This window comes from Gossypium arboreum, chromosome 10, assembly GCF_025698485.1.
Source record: "Gossypium arboreum isolate Shixiya-1 chromosome 10, ASM2569848v2, whole genome shotgun sequence".
Lineage (NCBI taxonomy): Eukaryota > Viridiplantae > Streptophyta > Magnoliopsida > Malvales > Malvaceae > Gossypium > Gossypium arboreum.
Window position 1 is genome coordinate 3,664,068 of NC_069079.1, and position 21,532 is coordinate 3,685,599.

At 31.4% G+C, this 21,532-nt stretch overlaps 3 protein-coding genes across 3 annotated transcripts; 1 reads left to right on the top strand and 2 right to left on the bottom strand.

The window, feature by feature from the left end:
- Nucleotides 1–5,106: 5,106 nt before the first annotated feature.
- On the bottom strand, nt 5,107–9,416 carry LOC108487328 (la-related protein 6A-like). Its single transcript, XM_017791638.2, has 11 exons — nt 9,008–9,416; nt 8,772–8,853; nt 7,661–7,755; nt 7,378–7,449; nt 7,222–7,301; nt 7,029–7,113; nt 6,350–6,397; nt 6,184–6,252; nt 5,973–6,110; nt 5,585–5,678; nt 5,107–5,494 (listed from the first exon to the last, which is right to left on the bottom strand). Exons 1-11 carry the CDS (start codon nt 9,254–9,256, stop codon nt 5,367–5,369), a joined length of 1,140 nt encoding a protein of 379 aa, XP_017647127.1. The 5' UTR covers nt 9,257–9,416; the 3' UTR covers nt 5,107–5,366.
- Nucleotides 9,417–11,653: 2,237 nt separating this feature from the next.
- LOC108489569 (protein DUF642 L-GALACTONO-1,4-LACTONE-RESPONSIVE GENE 2) lies at nt 11,654–15,549 on the bottom strand. Its single transcript, XM_017794207.2, has 3 exons — nt 15,298–15,549; nt 12,515–13,015; nt 11,654–12,404 (listed from the first exon to the last, which is right to left on the bottom strand). Exons 1-3 carry the CDS (start codon nt 15,389–15,391, stop codon nt 11,812–11,814), a joined length of 1,188 nt encoding a protein of 395 aa, XP_017649696.1. The 5' UTR covers nt 15,392–15,549; the 3' UTR covers nt 11,654–11,811.
- Nucleotides 15,550–18,655: 3,106 nt separating this feature from the next.
- Nucleotides 18,656–21,164, top strand: LOC108487507 (prefoldin subunit 6). The gene is made up of 5 exons (XM_017791864.2): nt 18,656–18,984; nt 19,075–19,145; nt 19,251–19,375; nt 19,920–19,980; nt 20,756–21,164. Exons 1-5 carry the CDS (start codon nt 18,903–18,905, stop codon nt 20,810–20,812), a joined length of 396 nt encoding a protein of 131 aa, XP_017647353.1. The 5' UTR covers nt 18,656–18,902; the 3' UTR covers nt 20,813–21,164.
- The last annotated feature ends 368 nt before the right edge of the window (nt 21,165–21,532 follow it).

Consider the following 21,532-nt stretch of genomic DNA (forward strand, 5'->3'; position numbering starts at 1 on the left):
CTACTAACACATTACATATCGTAATTCATTGCACATCTCTTATTTACTTCATAATCAACACATCATCACAAGCAAATATACACATTTCCAAAGCTTAAATCTTACTTACCATGCAACATGCATGAATTATACTTATGGATATATCATGGCCGAATACCACAACACCACACCATTTCAATTTGGTCATGGTGAAACAAAGAACTTAGTATCTCATTCAAAAAAAAAAATGCTAAAAGAAAATCTAAGAATCTTCAATCCTCCATCACATGTATCACTTTCAAGCTTGTTATTTAACATGCAATGGCATTAACACCACATTCATTTTGGCCGAATTTCATTCCCATGACATAACAAGGATTTGAACCATGGGCTAACAAGAACATTAAGCTAGCAACTAAAAACATGCATGAACCTCAAACATACCTTAATCTTGATGCAAGTTTAGCCAACCTCTTCCTAATCCTCTTCCAAACCAAGTATGAAGCAAAACTCCTTCCTTAACCTTAGTATTTTCGGCCAACAAGAGAGTGAAAAGAGATGAACAAAATTTTTCTTTCTTCCTTTAGGACATTCGCCAAGCTATGGAGGAAGATGGACACTTTTTTTTTTGTTTCTCATCTACTAACATTAATTGTTTATTCCATACCCTTATTTTATTCTTTCCATCATAACCCATTTACCAAACATGTTTCATGACATGATTTTTGCCCATAAATCCTTGTCATGGCGGCCACTAGCTATGGGGGAATTTGACATGCAAGTCCATTGTTTTGCATGCATCCTTTAATTAGTCATCACACATTTCCCTCATACTTTCAAAGTTTATTACTAGGTCCTTTCTAGTGAAATTCACATCTATAATTCTAAATCAAAGCATAAAAATATCACACATGAGTTAACACACATTATAGGCAATAAAATAAATATTAAATTATTTTTATGCCTTGGTTTTGTGGTCCCGAAACCACATTTCGACTAGGGTCGTTTTAAGGTCATCACAAGATTGGGGAAAAGAAAAGTAAAGGACTAAATTGTAAAGTTTAGTCACATTTTGTATCGAGGTAAGTTTACAGAAATAAATGCAATATTCTTTTATTTTACATTATTATTGTCAATTTCAGCATTTATATATTTATGTTATGAAAATATTTAAAGTCGAATTTAAGGTGAAGTGACAGAGGAAAAGTGTTAGAAAGCCCGGTTGAACCCTAGGAATGTTAGGATATTAGGGTTGACAGAGACGTAACTAAATGAGCCATGTAAGTCCATATTAGAAATATGGCTTTGGAGACAGATTGAGCCATGTAAGTCCATATTATATATGGCATTGGAGACAGAATAATTCATGTAAGTCCATGTCAAAGACATGGCATTGGCGAGATATTGATAGACAGAACGACCCTAGTATCCTTAGTATTCCGAGTGGTTCAACGGGTCAGGATACGAGTTAAATTACAGTGAATTAACAGCAAAGGAAACGTAGATTATACTTATGAAAAGGAAAGGTCGGTAAGAAAGAAGGTAAGGAATAAAGAAGAAGATAGAAATTGAGAAGTAAAGAAATTTATGATGTTAGATGATATTATGCATAATTATCCATTATGTTGAATGTTGTGATTTATTTGCTTGTAAGCTTACTAAGCCTAGTGCTTAATCTCTTTATTTTCTTCTTCTTATAGTACTTATCTAGCCACTCGGGATCGAAGGAAGCGTCGGAGGCCGATCACACTATCAAAGAAATAACTCAAGATAATTAGACGTTTTGTTTTGTGTATGGCATGTATAGAAACTTAGCCACTTTTGGTATAATATGAACAATGAATGATGTGTAAATACTTGCTAGTGATTAGCTAATAAAATGGCCGATGATATGCATGTTTATTAATATGTATGATTGAATGGTGATTATCACATGAAAATTATGAAAAATGTGAAAGTAACCTAAAAACAGATTCAAGTAACAGCAATGATGTAACTTTGAAAAATCACTAAAAATTGTATAAACATATTTTGAAGATGAATAATATATGAAATTAAAGCTTATTATGTCTATTTTCTTATGGAATAAGAAAAATAGGTAAAGGTATTATATTACATGATATATCTGAGTTTTAGTGAAACAGGGTCAGAGCGATTTCTGGAACCCCTGTTTTAACTTTGGAAATTCACCATAAATTGTACAAAACTAATTATAAGGTATAATTTATATGGTTATAATCCTTGTTGAGTCTAGTTTTAAGAGAAACAAACGGCTTAGTGATATGAATTTTGTACAGGAAGAAACATGGTTCGTAGTAACAAGAGGTTAGTGCAGTCGAGTTTTGAAACAGGGGAAACTTTAACTAATAAACTGTACTAATTGGCCAAGTCAAAAATCTATGAAAAAAATTAGTAGATAGATATATGAGTCTAGTTTCAGGAAAAATTTACGGATCTTAATTTCGAGTTTCGGAACTCAATATATGAATTTTTAGGAGACTACGACGCAGAATGGCAGCACATTCCGAAATGCTTAAATAAACAATTTAAACCTATTTAAGGGATAGAATAAGTTTAGTAATGCCTCGTGCTCGATTCTGGCAACAGTCTCGGGTAAGGAGTGTTACAATATGTATGAATATTCAGCTAGTATGGTTAATTTGCATGTTTTAGGCTCAGGGACTAAATTGAATAAAAGTAAAATTTTATGGGCAATTTTGTAAAAATATTAGAAATGACCAATTTGCATGAAATAGATTATTTTATTATTTGAAACTGCAAAATTGAATGAAATTATTAATTTAGTTCAAGATCGAGAAAAAAACATGTTTTAAGGATTAAATTGAAAAGTGTTGAAATTAAGGAAAATTATGATATTTTATAGAATTCATGGGTTGTTATCAATTTTTATGAGGATAACGGCTGGAAATAACGATTAAATTGTAAGAATTTTATTTTTTTGAGCCTAAGGATGAAATTGTCATTAATTAAAAGTTTAGGGATAAAATGATAATTTTGTTTAGAGCATTAATTGAATGTATTAGAACATGAAATAAATGAAAACAACGATCAAATTTATTTATAAAGATCCGGATGACTCGAATACTAGAATTGAACGTGGAAAAGAAAAGATACCAGATTAATGAAATTATAAATATAAACAAATAACGAGCTAAGTTAGTGTAACTTGAATTGTATATTTTAAATGCATGAAATATCGATATAATGAATTACCTGATTTATGTTTATGAAGAAATGACAAGAGAATGATATTTATCATGACATGTAAATATGTGATTATCTTTGATACGTTAATACAAGGAAATTAAGTATATTGAGACGAGTAATAAATTCAAGTAAAACACGTCGAGAAAAAAAAGTAAGTACGTTTAAGGGACAATATGCTTGATTTTAATTGGTTCCAAATATGAACGTTAAATGAAATAAAATATCTGATAAATAAATCGGTAACTCCGGTAATGCTCCTTAACTCTATTCCGGTGACGGATGCGGGTTAAGGGCGTTACATGATACATAAAAAGAATTTAAAACGGATGTTATAAAAACGATTTAAAGTATATAAAATAATTAAAAAATAGTATCCATTCAAGATAAAATAATATATAAAACTCTTTAAAAATAATATATAAACAATTTAAAATATATAATGTGTAAAAAAGTTTGAAATACATAATATATAAAAATATTAAAGTAAATAATGTATAAAAATTTGAAATGAGCGTTATATAAAAAGTTAAAATAGATAATAACAAAAAATGTAAAATAAATAAATAAATAAATAGAATGTTAATAACAAAAGTAAAAAACATATATAAGAAAAATGATAATGAAAATAATATTAGTATATAAATAGAAATAAAAATATAATAAATAGAAATATAATAATAGTAGAAATATAAATAGATAAATAAAAATTAGATAAATAATAATAGTATTAGAATAACAAAATAGATATAAATAGAAACATAATAATAATAGCAATAATATATTAAATTAGTTAATTTGATAATAAAATAGCGGAAATAAAAAAAAAGATTAAATCGAACCTTAAAGCAAAATTTTGGGGCAAATAAAAAATAAATAAAAGGAAATGGACCAATTTAAACATGCGAATAACAAGGAGGGACCAAAAGGGAAATAATCCCCACCCTCCAAAACGTACAGCTTCAAGGAGGACCAAAATGCAGTCAAAATAAATTTTAGGGCCAAAAAAATTGAAAACTTAATTGCAAAATAGTAAAAAAAAAATGAAAGGGCTAAAAGCAATTGGACGAATTTAGAAAAAACAAATAAATTGAAATGAAATGGACAAAATTCCTACGTGATTGAAAGAGAAAAGAAAAGAATTTAATTCAAATGGAAATAGGAAAAGAGAGATAATCAAATTCCAAATTGAGGTAGGAATACAGAAGTCCTCTCCCTTCAAAGAATAAAATACCTCTATTTATATACATGGGATTACTAAAAATAGCCTAAATAATTTATAATAAAATAAAAACAAAAAAAAAATCCCTTTTACCAAGTCAACAAATTTTGAATTCCTTGGCTTTCTTTATCTTTTTGATTTGATCACAATTTAATAATTTTCTTTCAATTTGACCATTTTTAACTCATTTTCGACCGATTGCAGCCTTTGGCTTTATTTATTCGGTTATTATTTTTGGGGGCAAAATTAGCCTATTACAACCGTCTCAATCGTATATATAGAACATTTCCCATAGTTTTAGAGTTATTAGTACAAAACCGTCTGCTATTGAACAAACCCCAAAATAATGTAACAAAATCAAGGCATACATGGCATGCCAGGACGAAAGATCAGTAAAACCCATTCCTAGTTCCCACAACTCCTGGATGAAAATAAACCTGTCATTGGTAAGCCGAATTTGAGCATGAAATTTTTCATTAAAAACAGTCGGACTCAAACCAAGTTTGATTTAAATAATATAAGGTACATTTAAATTCAAATTAAGTTTATATAAAATATATTTTAAATATTTTATTAATATATGAACAAGAAAATTGATCCTCAAAACCAACCAAACGAACAAGCAACTGCTTGGAAGTGAACAATCAATTATATTGTGCATCCAATGATAAAGAGCCAAATTATTTTCGCTAAAAATTTAATTGATATGAACATAATCCAAAAACAAGAACCATGTAGGTGGTATTTTTATCACGATGCCAGTTCTTAAATATAAGCTAACAGCATCACTAAGTAAATAATCCATATTTGGGCTTCAAAACTTAGCCTTTGAAACCATATAATAGAAAACCCGCTTCCAGCTTTCCACATCTGTACAATTCCACAATCACAATAACCAACACGTTAGGCAAGATTATACCAGACGCAAAAGCACAGCTCACTAGCTTTGCCTAGAAACTAGTGGCTGTCCGCGTCCCATTGTGAATCCCCTCGTTCCATCAGGCATTCTAGGGCCAGGGGGTGGCTTTGATGGTTCAGTGGCATGAGATGAGGATGTCGTTCCATGGCCTGTATAACATAATATATTATCAAACAAATTATTATCATATGGGAATGAAGGGAAAACAAAGAGCTTAGAGCTGTGGGATATTCTGATACCAAGTCCATTGGTAACACGAGTTCTCGGTTTCCTTGCTCGTCCTCTGTTTCTAGGTCGATGCCCATTTTTCTCCTTGGACAAATTCTCGCCATCCTAAGATTAGAAAGCAAATAAATATTTAAAAACCCAGACAATCTTTTACTTATCTAAGAGAATGGTTCCCAATGCATGCCTAGTTCTAACTCAGTCTGCAGAATAGAATATGGAAACTCCACTATGCCAAATTCAAGAAAAATAAAAAGAAACAAGCCATTCAACATCCATTTATTTCGTCCGTTTCTTCCAAAATAAAATAAATAGTGTTGTATGCCTGCCCTTCTAATTCACCACATATTCTTGCACTTATAGAGGAAGTGTTGCCATTTTTTAGTGGAATTTAGAGCCTACCTCATCTGGTAAACCTTCATGATGCTGATTTGAGGCGTTATTCTCATCATCTCCCGTTTGATCAGATGCTTGAGCATTGCTGTTCTTTTCAGCAGGGTCAGGTCCTCTCCAAGCTGGCCTTCGCTGAGCGTGTTTGCCCTATAACAAGGTGAAGAACATTAATACCAATTTATTCCCAAAGTTTGAGACGTAAAAGAAACAGGAATATTACCATTATTCGCTTAAGAAGCTTAACATGCATGCCATTTCTCCAGTCACGTTCATCATTCAAGGTAGCCACCTGGTCCCATAACCAGAGGAGCTCAAACTCAATTAATCATGATTACAATATCCCAAAAGGAAAAATACAGTTGATTAAATACTTTGTTGACACTTACAGCTTTTTCAGCAGCCTCCACTGTCTCATACTCCACTAGGGCATGTAACTACACCCAAAACCAGGAATTTAAGCAGATCATAAACAAGGCTATATACATGTAAAGAAAGTATAGCTACAAACAGTGAGCAAGTAAAATAGCCAACCTGAAAGTTTGGAAAACTAGCAAAACAACACTGGATCTATTTCAGAACAAACTGTAACTAGAATCAGGAATCTTTCTCTCTAATCTATTTCAAAAAGGGTCATAATTGTATTGACACTGGATGTTACAAAACCAAGGGGTTTTCAAACTAAACGACAATATAGGAAGAAACCTGTTCTAGATAGCTCTTATAAAGAAAGCCTGTCATGCTTACAAATCTATGCCAAACTCAAAGATGGTCACAGATACCAAACATCATAAATTTTACGTACAAACTTAATTAAATACCACAATAACAATGCATGCTAATGTGCCAGCCAATTCATTACAAACCACAAATAACACAAAAATGCTCTTCAGTAATTATTCAGTTCAAAGCTTTGTATGATATTTTCAAGAAAGCATGTCTGATCTAAATGCAACAACTGGTTAGGTTATTAGAACAAGGATTGAGAAGAGAAAAAGAAGGGTAAAGGACAAAAGATTGACTAGTTACACAAAAAATAATCCGACTAGTTAGAAACCAATTCCATACCTTGCTGCTGACCAAAATATCTACCCTAACACTTTTCTTTGACTCTTCCACAGCATGTGGATCGCGGAGGGATATATTCTTGATGCTGAAAATTCAAAAGGAAATCTACAATCATTTAAACAAGGAAGCACAAACATCATACTTAACGGCAAGAAGGAATGAGCACATTTCCTTTATAAAGGAAAACACGTACTTTCCAACTTCACCAAATATCCTCCTAATGTTCTCCACTGAATGATCCTCTGGAAGATTTTCTACCAAAACAGTGAATAACTAGGGTCCACAAATTAGATGCCATTTAAAGATACAAATATGAGAGTGAAACCATTAAGTTCCATAAAAGAAATACCTTAGGGTCCCTGACCTCAATAGATGGAAGAGAATTCCGACGCTTCACCATCTTCCCATCAGAACTAACAACCTAGGACATTTCAATGAAATTAACAATTAATGGCTGAGAGAGAGAACAAATTCTGAATCTTTTTGAATTGAAATTGAAAAGAATTCTAAGTCTTCTTGAATTGAAATTGTAGCCTTTGAATCCGTATTACATCAGCAAGTCAGGGCCATATTGCAGTTATTGCATAAGAAAAATGGCTATCTTTATGAGGAGTGAGAGTCTAGAAACATACAAGTAGGGAAGACTCTTTAAGCGCAGCGACTATTGATGGATAACTTCTGCTGAGTCTTTTCATTCTCCTAAAAGACGCAATTAATGATATAGAAACTGCAATGAACAGAAAAAGAAAACATACGCATGTAAATACAAGATACAATGATAATAAGAATAGGTATTTCAATCTGACATAAGGAAGGCTTCACCTTGCAACAACAATAAAGTAAATAATAACTTAGTCATACAACAATGCTAGAAAACTAAAGAGGCTACTCTATCTCCCCCTTCAACGGTTTTCAACTGATCACTGGAATTGTCCACGAAACAAACATAGATGAATATGCACAGACAGTAGAATTGAAAGTGGATGCATCTGTCACTTTCCAGGTAAAGTGACATGAAGGCATGCAAAAAAGGGACACGTGTATATCCATTTTGTTCAAATTGACGAATTAAAGTGTTGCTAACCTGATTACCAGAACTTAAAACACAGGAGGAATAGAAAATATATAAGCTCAAATTAGTAGGTTTATGTGATCAATCTTGGCAACCGTTAACTGTTGAAGATGCTTATAAGGATACATAATATATAAGCAGTACGTTGCCCATTCATTTATTGCGGAGAGAAGTTTGGACACAGTTACCTAGCCCTTTCCATCTCACTTGTAGGGGAATTCTATGATCAGCTACTCTTTTCACTGCTTAAGGAAAATTCAAAAGATAACTTTCTCATGGTTTCACTCAAAACCGCAAAATTCATGGGTTTGACATACGTACTTGCTATTCTTCAATTTCATCATCACAAACAAATTTTTATACATCATTATCCATAAGTTACTTCAAAACCAAATTCAACTCCACATTCTTAAACTTCCCATACAGTGAAGGCAACCAAAAATTGAAATCTATGCATATTGGGAATCTGCTTAATGCCTTTTACGATATTGCACATTAACTTGTTGGTGATCAGAGTGATCACTGGTCATTTCCACACAGCAAAACTAATCATGACTACAAGTCGAAACATAATATCATTATCCAAACGTGAAATCAGCCTTCAACGCATTCTGCATATGGTATAATCACGCTGTATTCTTAACGCTTGGCAGCGAATATTAGTCACTTACCAAAACCTTCTTTGTTCTTCTTAATCAGACTCATCATGTACTTATCGGTCGGCAAATTTTCATCGCTGAAATAATATTCCACCTACGAAATACGGACAAATGCAGATATATGAATAGAGAATTAAAGACTTCATGTAAACAACAACACAAATGAAAACATAAAAGACTAAACGGGAATGACAAATTGTAGGATCATCATTTCAAGAACGCAAGTGAGGAGGAATTCGAGCCCTTGCCTGCTTAATGATCTTATTTTTGAGATCATCAGTAAGGACAGCAGTCGCCGACGAGTTCTCCTGATTCTGCTTTTGATCCCGATTTTGACCGTTAGCGTGGTCGTGATCCTCCTCGGACGGAGGAGATAATGTCTCAATCTCCTCCTCTGCCTCGACGGATCCGACGGGAATGAGATCAAGAGAATCGCGCGGCGGAGAGAGCGCGGTAGGACCAGCGGTGGCGATGGTAGGTTCCACGTGGCTGTCCATCTTGGAGAGAGAGTAGGGAGGCAAGGAAAAAGTTAATTATTAAACGGAGGCAACTAATTCAAAAACCCCCCGCCCTTTCCCTTTATTTCCTTTCTCCTCCACTCTCTGGAAAATCTTTGTTTGATCTCTGCGGGACCATTTTATAGTGAAACCGAACTTTCCATTTAAGCCAACAAGGGTTCTTTTTGTCATTTCGGATGAACTTTATGCTATTCTGCTTTTGTCATTTCGGATGAACATTGGATCATTACTATTGAATAATAATTTTGACAAAATATTTGTTTTACTCTCAAACTTTATAAAAATATTATTTTAATTAATTATTTAATTTTTATCTTTTTAATCCTTAAATTTATAATATTTATCAAATCACTCAAAATTAACTGAAAAATTAATTTTGTTAACTTTATTGACGTGACATTCGCATGAAAATTTTTGTGTATGTTATTTAGCATTTAATTAATTTTTAAAAAATTTAAAAGTATTAAAAAATATTTTTATACTTTTACATATTTTTATATTTAAAAATAACTAATAAATTGTTAACATGGCATCCACGTGACAATCTACGTGATATTAATTTTAGAGGTGATTTGACAAACAACTTCAAAATTTAAATAGAGAACTGAAATAACTTTTTCTTGTAAAGTCATTATGCCATAATTTTTTGACAAATAAAAACTAGTTAAAATGTGTCGTAGGGCTTGTATTCTTCACAAATATAAAATTTAGTCTATATTTTTATTTTTAAGAATTTTGTCTCTCTACTTTTTATATTTTTAAATTTAAATTCAATTGTTAACAGTGTTAATAATTAGACTTAAATTATAAAATTTTAAAAAGTAAATAAACTAAATTTTAAAATAAAATTATAAAATTAAATTCCAAATTTATAAACGACCCATAATACATTTAAACTAATTTTAAAATATTCATTTTTGTCACTCTTATATATTATTTTTATAATTTGTACTAACTTAAATTTTTTTATGAATTTTAACTAAGCCAACAGTGGATTGATAAAGGACTTACCTCGAAATCAAATCTTTAACTAACACCATATCCTATATTTAAAATTTCTAATGAATATTTATTTTGATTTTCTTTTAGAATTTTAGAGAATTTATATAAATGTATTTAATTCAAAACATATGTAACACGAAATGTCATGTTTTAATTATTTATAAATGTCATATCACACATTTAATAAATTGCACATGTTAACTTTACATTTAATATTATTGGATTAAATTGATTAATCGAACGTATTTTAAATACCTTTTATAAATACAGATATTACCATATCTCTCTACAATAGTAAATATTTATTTTAGTCTTTTAAAGTTTTTATAAATATTTATTTTAGTTTTTAAAATTTTTAAATTATAAATTAATTTAATGGTAAAAATATATTTTAATGTTTTAATGATGAAAAATATTAGTTTAATATCTTTAAAATTTTAAAATAAGAAAAATAAAATTATATTTTAATTTTTTATAATTTTATAATTTAATTTTGACATTCAAAGATAAATTTTAGCTTTGTCAATCATTATAAATTAAATTTTTTAGAAAAGAGTGGGCATAATTTAAAAGCAAAATAATATTTTATGCTTAAAATTTGTCTTCCGATATCAAAGGTAAGATCCGGCACTTGTGTGTTGTGACATTCACTTGATGGACATGGAATCGTTAAGAAAATTGAGATGTCAAAATCCTTCACTAGCTTTCAAGCACAAAGAAGATTCTCAAATCTCAACCAAATCTATTTTCTAAAATTACGTGAAAAAAAAAATTATAATTTAATTATTAAACTATTCGAAAATTTTTATTTAAGTTAATAAATTATTTAAATATTTTTATTTAAATCACTGGATTAATTTTTTTCATTTTTATAAAAAAAGTTCCACCAATAAATTTCAAGTGACGATTCGACAATTAGTATGGTGAATCAGTACTCATCTACGAGTAGAAGAATATGCTTCAGATCCAATTCGATCTGGCAGTCAGCGTCAAAGATCAAAGAAAAAAATTGTTTAAATTTTAGTTCGTAAACTTGCAACGTTTCATGAAAAAAAATTGAACTATAGAAAAAAGAGAAAAGACTTAAAAAATTATATAGCATAGATTTTAACAATCAATGATTTATATGAAAATTTTTAAATAGTTCAATATCCAAATTATAACTTTTTTTAATTGAGTGACCAAAATAAAACCTACTCTTAGTTTAGTGGCTAATAATGGAAATTACCCTAAATATCAACACTACCTCTTAGGAGGATCATGAAGTAGTGCTACTACTTTTTATGTTTCTTGCGGAATAGCATCCGAATCTAGGAAATCTTGGGCTATCTTTACTTTAATGATAAGAAAAGATGAAATATTCAACTTAGGCCATTTCCTTTGCTCAAAGCAAAGCTCCAAAAACAAGGTAGGATACATTGGAAACTTGGCGATACATACTTTGCCTTTGCTGGCAATTACAATACAATACAATGCCTTAAAATTTAAGCCAAAATGCATAACTTTACCCTTTTTACCTTAGTTTTCGAACTCTAAACCAAAACCAAAAGGTAAGCCGAAAAGGCAAGTCCAAGCCCTAACAATGTTTGAACCTTAGTTCTACTGGACCCCGAAAACCAAACACGAACATCATCCACCACCGGACCGCATAATGAGCTCATGTCGTCTGTTCGGGTATTGTAATACACGCTGTAGAATGCGATTCGTGTTCTCTCGGCTTTGGCCGTGAAGTTGACACTAGCGACTTGGAAGGTAGAGTTGGAGTCCGGAGTGTAGTGAAAATTTCGTGCTTGGTCTCCAGCAAAGGCCATGACAGCTAGTGGTTCCTTGCATTTGTCCCTAGCGTGGCCCAATGAAAAGGTCAAGCTGTATAGCTTGTTTGGTGTGGTTTCGACCATTTGTGAAATGATGCCTTCCTTGCCCGAGACTAACTCCACGGCACGTTTGCCTTCTGGGACTGCATAGTGATTGGAATCAATGTATCGAACCGCTCGGTTCGATTCGACCATCCATCCAGGTAATGGCGATGTCTCTTCGTCGAGGTTGGTTGGGAGGAGGACACCAAGAGATACGTTTTGGAACATCCATGGACCGAACTCGAAGCCACTGTTAACTACAGCATTGTCTGTAAAAACATTCCAACTTCAGTTCAATCGATTCCATCGGACCAATCGACTTATTTGATTTAATTAAATAAATTAATAAAAATATATAAATTTAAAAATAAATTCTTACCTTTGGGTTTATCAGGGGTGATGAGTTTCTTGATGGCTATATCATCGATGATGGGTCCACATTCCGGGTCATCTTCCATTCCCGGATTCCTAAAAATCAACCGGGCTTTATCCTCCTGCGCCTCAAAAGAAATCGTGTAAGGGTCCCACCCTTGCACGTTGTACAATGTCTGCAGGTCCACCGTTTGCGATGCAGGTGGTACGGACACGTTCAGTGACTCCATCTGCGCGCAAGTGCGTGCCGCACTGAAAGTAACCGCGTACGCCGATCCTTTCTCAACCGTCACTTCCTGACTGATCTCCGCGTCGTTGCCCAATCTGACGGCGTGCTTGCCTCGGGGTACGATGAGTAGCATCCCGCCGCTCACTTTTTCACCGGCGGACACAAGCTTCACCGTATCCTTCGTGCTCCAGCTGGGGATCTCATTGGGTCCATCGGATATTGCCTCGCTTGGGAAGCCGCCGGACGGTGGCGTCTCGAAATCACCATTGGCCACCAGACCTACAAAAGTAAATTACCATTTAACATCAGGAAAATCACATAAAAATTTGCCATTTTTTCAATTAATGTTCCGTAAATTCGCATTTAATACACAAAATGACATATCCGAAAAGGATGCTTGTCTATCCGTACACGTGCGCATACGGTTAGCATCAAGATAATTTGAGAAAGACAAGTACAGCACATGAGCAGAGATATGTTTCACTGTCATGAAAATTTCCCATATCTAGTATTGCCATTATCTGATAGCAATCTGAAAAAGATTGAAAATTATGCCCACATAATTATATTTACATAAATTTGATGGCAACCAAAAGCTACAAGGAAGAAAACAATTACTTGTGGATGACCTTATCTAAGTTACTAGCCTCAATGTGAACGAGGCATAATGCCCTAATAGATCCAATTAGCAAACTTCATACCAAAACGAATGAACAGAGGATAATCAATCGTAAATTCCTGTCGCTTGCAACTTATTAAATCACATAGGGACAAATAAGTTACGGTGTTTGATGTGAGAGCACACACTAAGGCAGTGAGACTGGTCCCACCCAACTTGAACCTTGTTAAAACCGTGTGGGTCCTTCTCCACGCCCCTTTTTTTTTCTACTCCCTAATTTGACTAAACAAAAGAAAAGGGGGTAGAATTGAAATGTGTGCTCTGTTTAATTTTTTCATTATTTTTGGTGCTTATTACTAAGTGTGTGAAACTTTTATGGGACAAAACTGAGCTAGTAATTGGGGATGATGTCCTAAAAAGACGTGAATTCGCGAAAATAACCCTTGTCGTTTGTTAAAATTAAGGTGAGAGAGGTGGAGTTATTTGGCGGGAATATGACCCTCTTTCGTCATTTCACTCACCTTAGAATGAGGGGAAAAGGAAAAACATAAAGGACCCATCTCTCAAAAATTCTTATTATTCTACTATTATTTTGTACCTTTCTTTTTCAATATCTTTTTCCCTATTTGCATAATTCACATTAAAATTTAATTAAATATAAGATCCAGCCAGACCGATCTCTAAACTTATTTTTATAATTATAAAATTAAATTTAAAATTTTATTTGAAAATATTTTTATTTTAATCGATTGAATTTTAACTCAATTAATATCAATATTGTTATTATCAAGATAAAAGAAAGGTAAATTCGAGCATAAAAAAGACCATTATATTCCTATTTAAAGGTTAAAAAATAACATTAATAGACATGATATAAAAATATATATTATTATTCTACCTCCCTTACCATGTTTTTGTGTTCTATAATGAAATTAGACCCTAATTATAGAATTGACTATGGAGTCTAATCCAGTCTAAACAAAGAGTGAACTTTTATTATTTATTTTTCATCCAAAAAAACCCAACTTTCATTGGTGTGTTTTTCATGTTTTTTTTTATGGCACTTCACCTAGTTTGTCAACATTTCACACTCCAAAGTTTAAAACATTAGGACTAAATCGTAAATGATAAACAAATTTAATGGATTAAATTTGAATAATTTAAAATTGTTTACATCAAAATTCCAATTATAAAATAAAACTCAAATAGTGGGATATTAATAATGTAGGTGACAATGACCTAAAAATGAATTCAACTAATGCATAGAATTATTGCGTATACTAACTAATTAATGAAATATTTAGAGCAAATAACAGGGCTTGTAGCTTTGCATACTTAAAAAGTGAGAAAGGATCTGCAAGAAACACTCAATTACGGTGGGACAGGCAATCCAAAGAATGGATGACTCTATTTAAAGCCTATTTTCAAATTATGAACAGTCATTAAACTGTATGATTAAACTCTTTGATTTTAGAAAAGATAAAAGAAACAAAAAGGATCTACGTCCCATATTTAAGCCCCCACTGCTAAGACTTTCGAAGCACCGAAAAATCTCAGTACTGACTGTATTTAAGCATATAACCAAAGCTCAGTGGTAAACAAATTCAAGCAAAAATGGCGGTGTTCTTTATGAAAGAAAACCAATGGGGTTATCGAGTTTAATGTTAAAGAAAAAAGTCTGGGAATGGTAGGAAATACTGAATGGAAAGGCGTAGTCACTGAAATATATGGGGGCATTAAAAATCCCTGAGTTTATTAATTGTTCTTTAAAGAAGGCAAATAATTTGACAGCTTAAACCCATTTTAACAGATTTACAAGAGCAACTGTAGCTAAAGCATTAACAGATCTCGAACATAAGGGAAAAAAAAAAAAACCCAGCAATGCAATTAGAACTCTAAAGGGATATTTTAAAAAGAATTAAGGGGAAGAGATAGTACATACCATCTTCAGCTAGTGATAGAAGAGAGAAATGAGCGAATATAAGCATAAAATGGAAGACCCATTTGGTTCTCGACCAGCTCTCAGCAGCATCCATGGTGTTTGGTAAAGTAAAGGCTTACAGTCTCTCTCACTCACTCACGCTCTCTGTAATGGTGACGATGAGGGCAGTGGTCTTTTTATCCAAAAATTGAAGTGCTATATGGTCTTTTACAATTTAGCTTATCGAGATAAGCAGAGTTGTATTTTATTTACTTTTGGGCATGATTAACTTGACAGGAAAAAAAAAAGGGTATTCCATTTTTTCCAACCTTTTTTATTCGGAGAATAAAAGACAAAGATGCACGTTGTTTTAGGGTTTGATTTTTATAAGATTTTTTTAGCTGTTAATCAGAGGCGGATAAGGGGTGCCCGGCCCTAAAGTAATTTTTTTATTTAGATTCTTAATTTTTAAAATTTTAAATTAATAAAATAAAATTATATTTTAATCTCATAAAATTATAAAATTTAATTTAATTTTTAAAATTATAAAAATTAAAATTTTATCCTACCTCTAAAAATTTAATCCTAATATTAATTCAATTGCTTTTATTTTTATTTTTTAAGATAAAAATATATTTAAAATAATTATTTGTCCAATAATCACTTATCAATTATGAAAGATTGTATATCTTTAATCATATTTCAGCATTTTTCTATGTTATTAACATATTATTTTAGTAATTTTAATCCAAACTTTAGATCCTAGATCAAAGATCTTAAACTTTAAACCTTAGACTTTAAATTCTAAACTCAAAATTCTGAACTACAATCCTTGAATCACGAGTCCATAGTAGATTTCATTGTTTAGGATTCAAATTAAAAAAAGTTATAAAAATAATGTGTGAATGACATGGATAAAAATATTGAAATAACATTAAAAATTAGTAAATGATACAAGATGATATAGCGTATCTGTTTCATACAATATTTTTCCTAATTTTTATATGTTTATTTGAAACGAATTTAATTTTCATATTATTTTATTATTTAAATATAAAATTATTTTATTTTATAAAATTAAAATTAATTATAAATGAAATATTTTCAATTTGAAAAATCGTGCTTTTTTTAATCTTATATTCTAAAAAAACGTTTTCTTTTTCTTTTTTGTAATCCAGTGAAAAAAACGTTTAACTCTTGCTGAGTCTTACCTTTGTGTGCTCCCACTTTCCCACCACTAATAATAATAATGTGTGTTTTTTTGCCACTAATATTAAATAGTAGAGATTAATTCCGTGTTTTGAGAAGCGTGGTCTTTCGGCGGGTCGGTCCACTGTCGTATGGCCGTATATTGACAGTGTTCAAACCAATCGCCATCCGGGGGACAATTTGATAAATATCCACAAAGGTAGTAATATTGTATCTGCTTGCGCAAGTTTTGGACTTCATTTCATTGGCTTTTCAACTTTAGCCCATCTAATGTTGGAATAAATTTTAATAATATATTTTAATATAAAAAATAAAATAAATAATAATAAAAATAATGTCTACGTTGCTTTATCAAAATTTATATTTATAAATATAAAAGTATAAATAAACTAAAATAAAATTCTACTTTTAATATTATAATCACTCACTCCAAATAACTTCACTTATAATAAGATTTACTCTTCAAATAATACTTAAAAACTCGAGTATAGTGAATACAGAGCTAATACAAGATGAAAACAATAAAGATAGCTCAAACACAAAAAACACTCACCCAATACCACTAACGAGCATCAAAGCTGCCTATTTATGGGTTAGGATCGACAACTTCTCCAAATAATATTAGGAGAAAGTTTAATATTTTAATTAGATGAAATTTTCCACAAAATCTCTCATTTTGGATTTTGAAATCAAAACTTTCATATCTAATTTAAAAAAAATATATATTTTTCAAGGGTTGGAACTAAATTTGAATTACGGAGTCATAATTATTAAAAGAATTTTATTTAAATATAGCTCAAATTTAAACAAAATTATACTTAAACCATAAATAAATACAAACATATGTGATTATATAAAAATATATTTACTTTTAAATTAAATAATATAAAATGAGACTTACCAATGCATGCTAAAATCTCTAAATATGTTAGTACTTCGGTATTATTTTCAGCATTATTGTTGTAATATTTTAATTATCAAAATGCTTTTATATTTTAATTAAGTTAAACAATTAGAATAATTTTACTTAACATGTAATTAATAAATTAGAAAAATTTCACATACGTGCTACACATATGATATTAAGAATTAGTACAATTATAAGACCAAATTTCGTGTCACACACTACTCAACTAGAAAAATATTGAAAACCGACTCTAGAAAAATATTAATTACATTCAAAACAAATATTTTTATATAATATCCTTTACTACTTCAAAAAAAAAAGCGATTATTTAAGAAGATTATCATATCTATTTTTTTAAGTTCATTCTCAACTTATAAATAGGAGGATAATTAATTTTAACGCACTCGAACTCACGTCTTTTTGTATCGATAATAATACTGATGCCAATCGAATTAAAAACTCAATTAACTTTTAACTATTTCCTAAATTTAACTTTAATAAATGTGTCAAAAGGGAGCTCAACACCTGTAGCTGTTGAGTTCCATTCAATTTTTACTACTTATCATAAAACAAATTTTAATAAATATTTTTTATATCATCGAGTTTAGTCGTAACTGAATTTAAATTGCCTGTTGAAAAAAAATATTTCATGGAACCTTCCCGCTACCTCACATATGGTTCTATTTAATTATTTTGTGCTATATCAACAACTTTTTCCAATTCAAATTAACAGAATTAAAATAATTTCCATGTCAAATTTAAAAAATTGAGGGATTGCAATGAAGAGATGATGAAGAATGGAAAAAATCAGTAAAATCACTAAAACTCTAAATCTTTTTCTTCTAATAGTGAAAGATGGTGAGAGGAAGGAAAAAATTCACGTCAAAAAGAAGAAGAAGAAATTGGACAAAATTAAATTTGATGTGGAAATTATTTTAATTTTGTTAATTTGAGTTGAAAAAAGTTGTTGATGTACCACAAAATAATTGAATAGGACCATACGTGAGGTAGTGAAAAGGGTTAATGAAATAATTTCTAGTCCAATGGGCTTCTCAACCACTTAGATTCCTTTTATCAGGATTTCTCTCTATGGCGAAATTAAAGGACTGTCGGGGGGGCCGCTCATTCTTAAAATAATTTTTTTTATTTATATATTTTTATAATTACAGTTTAACCTTCCAAAATAATAACATTTTAATTTACTTTGTCAAAAATTATAAAAATATAAAATTTAATTCTATCTCCTAAAAAGGTTTTGAAGCATCCTGTCTAAGTTTTCTTAGTTTTGATTCACTAGGGTGGTGGTTGTAAGGAAGCATTGTTAATAATTAATGTCCAAACCCAATTCATGTTAGTGTCTGGACTTCAGTGTTTAAATCTCCTCAGGGTTTCAGCGCAGGGCATTGTCCGGCCCAAAAGAATAGAAACAAGTCATTCAAGTATTTTGCCGAGCATCTCTCGATCAAATTAGAGACTCGAAGAACAAAAGCAGCGGCAAGAAGAAGACACAATGAGTTCCTCCTCCACAGCTCTTCGAGACCTACAGCGCGACCTTGAGAACAAAGCCAATGATCTTAGCAAGCTTCAAAAAGGCAAGCCAAATCGAACCCTTGTCTTATTTATTCACTATTTGCTTTCAAAAGTTTCGACTGAGAAACAATTTTGTTACTTTTTCCCCCCAGATATAGCTAAGAGCCATCAAGTCCGGAAGAAGTACACTATTCAGTTAGGAGAAAACGAGTTAGTCCTCAAGGTGTCAATGGGTTTTCGTTATTTTTCAGATATAAAATGATTGGTTATCTAATTAGCCTTTTAAAATGACTTTCTGTTGATTGCTTTCGTTTTTTGTAATAAATAGGAGTTGGATTTATTAAACGAGGATGCGAATGTGTACAAGTTGATTGGTCCAGTGCTTGTGAAACAAGATTTAGCGGAGGCCAATGCGAATGTTCGCAAGAGAATTGAGTACATCTCTGCAGAATTGTACGCTTCCTTTTACATTTTTACCTTTCCTTTTTTGTTGCTAAAAAACAATATTATGGGTGATCTGTCTTGTGTCAGTTTCTATTGATCTAGTCTAAGAATCATTAGTAGTATCTATGTTTGACGTTGTGATTTGGGTGGTGCTTGGATTATGAGTTTTCAATGTAAAGAGTGGCGTTCAATTATGGTTTTGTCAGCCTGAGTTTTGCAATCCAACCTGCCAAATATGTCAGCTTACATGTCATTGTCCTTCTCACTGGTTTCTTGACTAAATATCTTGTTTCATGTGTAAACTTCCCATCTATGACGATGTTAGTCACTCCACACTATTGAAGATCATTTTCTTTTTTTGTTGAAAGAAGAAGTAGAGGGTGCTTCTCGCCCCAATCTTTACAAAGTTCTAATAAAATGCACTGCCTATGTTACCCCTTTTTCACATGTTTGGGCAATAACCTTTTATCTGCTGTGTTTTACTCTACAATGTCTTATGCGACATTGTAACTATCATACGTATAACTTTAGAACTTTGTTTCTTTGTCCTCAGGAAGCGGCTTGATTCATCTCTTCAAGATTTGGAAGAGAAACAACACAGCAAGAGAGAAGCGGTTGGTGTTCTTCTTCTTTTTTATGTGCCTTAATTGTTCTCTTTTATGCTATATAAGACATTTCTATATGACGTTAAACAACAGTAGTGCAGCATGTTTCTGTTCTGCTTTTCCAAATTAATACTATTGTTCCTTGTTAAACAATTGAATAGTTTAGACAATCATTAGAAAGAATGCCTATTTGTGACACATGGAAGAGCTATGATTGAGATTGTTTGTTAGTATGGTTCAACCTGCTACTAAAGCTGCACATAATAGTTAAGCCAGGTTCCAAGCTTTTAGAACATTTGCTTTGTTTGATCATGAATCATGGTTATATATTTTTTTGAGCCTCAATGGCTATATATATTTTTTATTTTTAACATCTCTGTTGTTTACCAAGTTTGTTGGTTTATCTTTTGCATCTCTGAGTTATACTTGAGTGCTAATGTATGAGATTATACTAAGTTTTTTCTTTTAATACCATTAGCATTTACCATACGCTTTTTACATGAATCCATATGATTTTTGGTTTTTATGGAAGTTTGTACCTCTTAAATTTGTACCTCTTAAACTGGAATAACAACCATCAGTATGAGTTTCTATTAATGTCCTCTAGATATGAAATCAAATTGTGTTGAATTATATTGTAAGACCATCGGAAAATGTTTGTGTCCTCTTAATATCGAACTCTAGAGTCTAGAATCCAGACACCTCAGTTTGGATAAAAGATTATAACTAGATTTATCTGCTAAAGTGACGATTGAATCTGATAATTTGGTTTTGCATCCTTTAGATATTGAAGGTGCAGCAGAGGATTCAATCTCTTCAAGCTGGAAAAGCCAAGGCTTAGCACTTCTTCAAGTGGAATGTTATTTAATATTGCATTCCATGGTCGTTTATCTTAGTCGGAACTTGAATTTGGTGTTATTGAAACAGGGTTTTGTAGCTAGTGTACTAGCTTCTTTAACCATGATAGTTAATGGTATGACAGAATGGGAAGCTATTCAAACCAGAACATTTTCTCACAGCCTTTTTCTATTTTGGACTGCCCTTTTCGGTGAGACTGATGATTGATTGCTACTTAAATATGTAGTTTGGTGGCTTTTGAAGCTTTTATGGTTTATGCATTATGCTCCTGGTATTTGTACTCTGTATATTTTTAATTTGAGGAATTCAGTCTTACTGCTCTTTTGATTTAACAATTGAAGATAAAGACTGTCAAAATCTGATATTGTTTATAGCACAAAGGGACTAAAATCCAGCAGGAATTGATGGGCCTTATGAAGTACCGAGCCCATTTTTATTTTAAATAAATTAAGCCTTTATTAACTTTTGTGTTTTTCCTGAAATGTTTGAAATATTATTATTTTTTATACAAATGAACAATTAAGATGAGGATAGAATTTTACAAACATGGGTATCGAGTTTTAAACTTCATGTCAATCAACTTAAAATCCGTACAAGTTTATCGTTGAGCCGGTGAAGTGATTAGCAAAATAAAAAAGAACCAAACATACCCATATCTATACTCGGTAATAAATTTAATATTTGATCTGCAAATTATTTATTT

Excerpts from the sequence above, each read along its gene's own strand:
- LOC108487328 (XM_017791638.2), bottom strand. The coding sequence starts at position 9,256 with ATGGACAGCCACGTGGAACCTACCATCGCCACCGCTGGTCCTACCGCG. Across the intron at positions 6,111-6,183 it reads AGCTTCTTAAGCGAATAATG|GGCAAACACGCTCAGCGAAG; the intron begins GTAATATTCCTG and ends ACCTTGTTATAG. Across the intron at positions 5,679-5,972 it reads ATGAAGGTTTACCAGATGAG|GATGGCGAGAATTTGTCCAA; the intron begins GTAGGCTCTAAA and ends TTCTAATCTTAG.
- LOC108489569 (XM_017794207.2), bottom strand. The coding sequence starts at position 15,391 with ATGGATGCTGCTGAGAGCTGGTCGAGAACCAAATGGGTCTTCCATTTT. Across the intron at positions 13,016-15,297 it reads TCTATCACTAGCTGAAGATG|GTCTGGTGGCCAATGGTGAT; the intron begins GTATGTACTATC and ends TTACTTTTGTAG. Across the intron at positions 12,405-12,514 it reads CACCCCTGATAAACCCAAAG|ACAATGCTGTAGTTAACAGT; the intron begins GTAAGAATTTAT and ends ATGTTTTTACAG.
- LOC108487507 (XM_017791864.2), top strand. The coding sequence starts at position 18,903 with ATGAGTTCCTCCTCCACAGCTCTTCGAGACCTACAGCGCGACCTTGAG. Across the intron at positions 19,376-19,919 it reads GAGTACATCTCTGCAGAATT|GAAGCGGCTTGATTCATCTC; the intron begins GTACGCTTCCTT and ends CTTTGTCCTCAG. Across the intron at positions 19,981-20,755 it reads AACACAGCAAGAGAGAAGCG|ATATTGAAGGTGCAGCAGAG; the intron begins GTTGGTGTTCTT and ends TGCATCCTTTAG.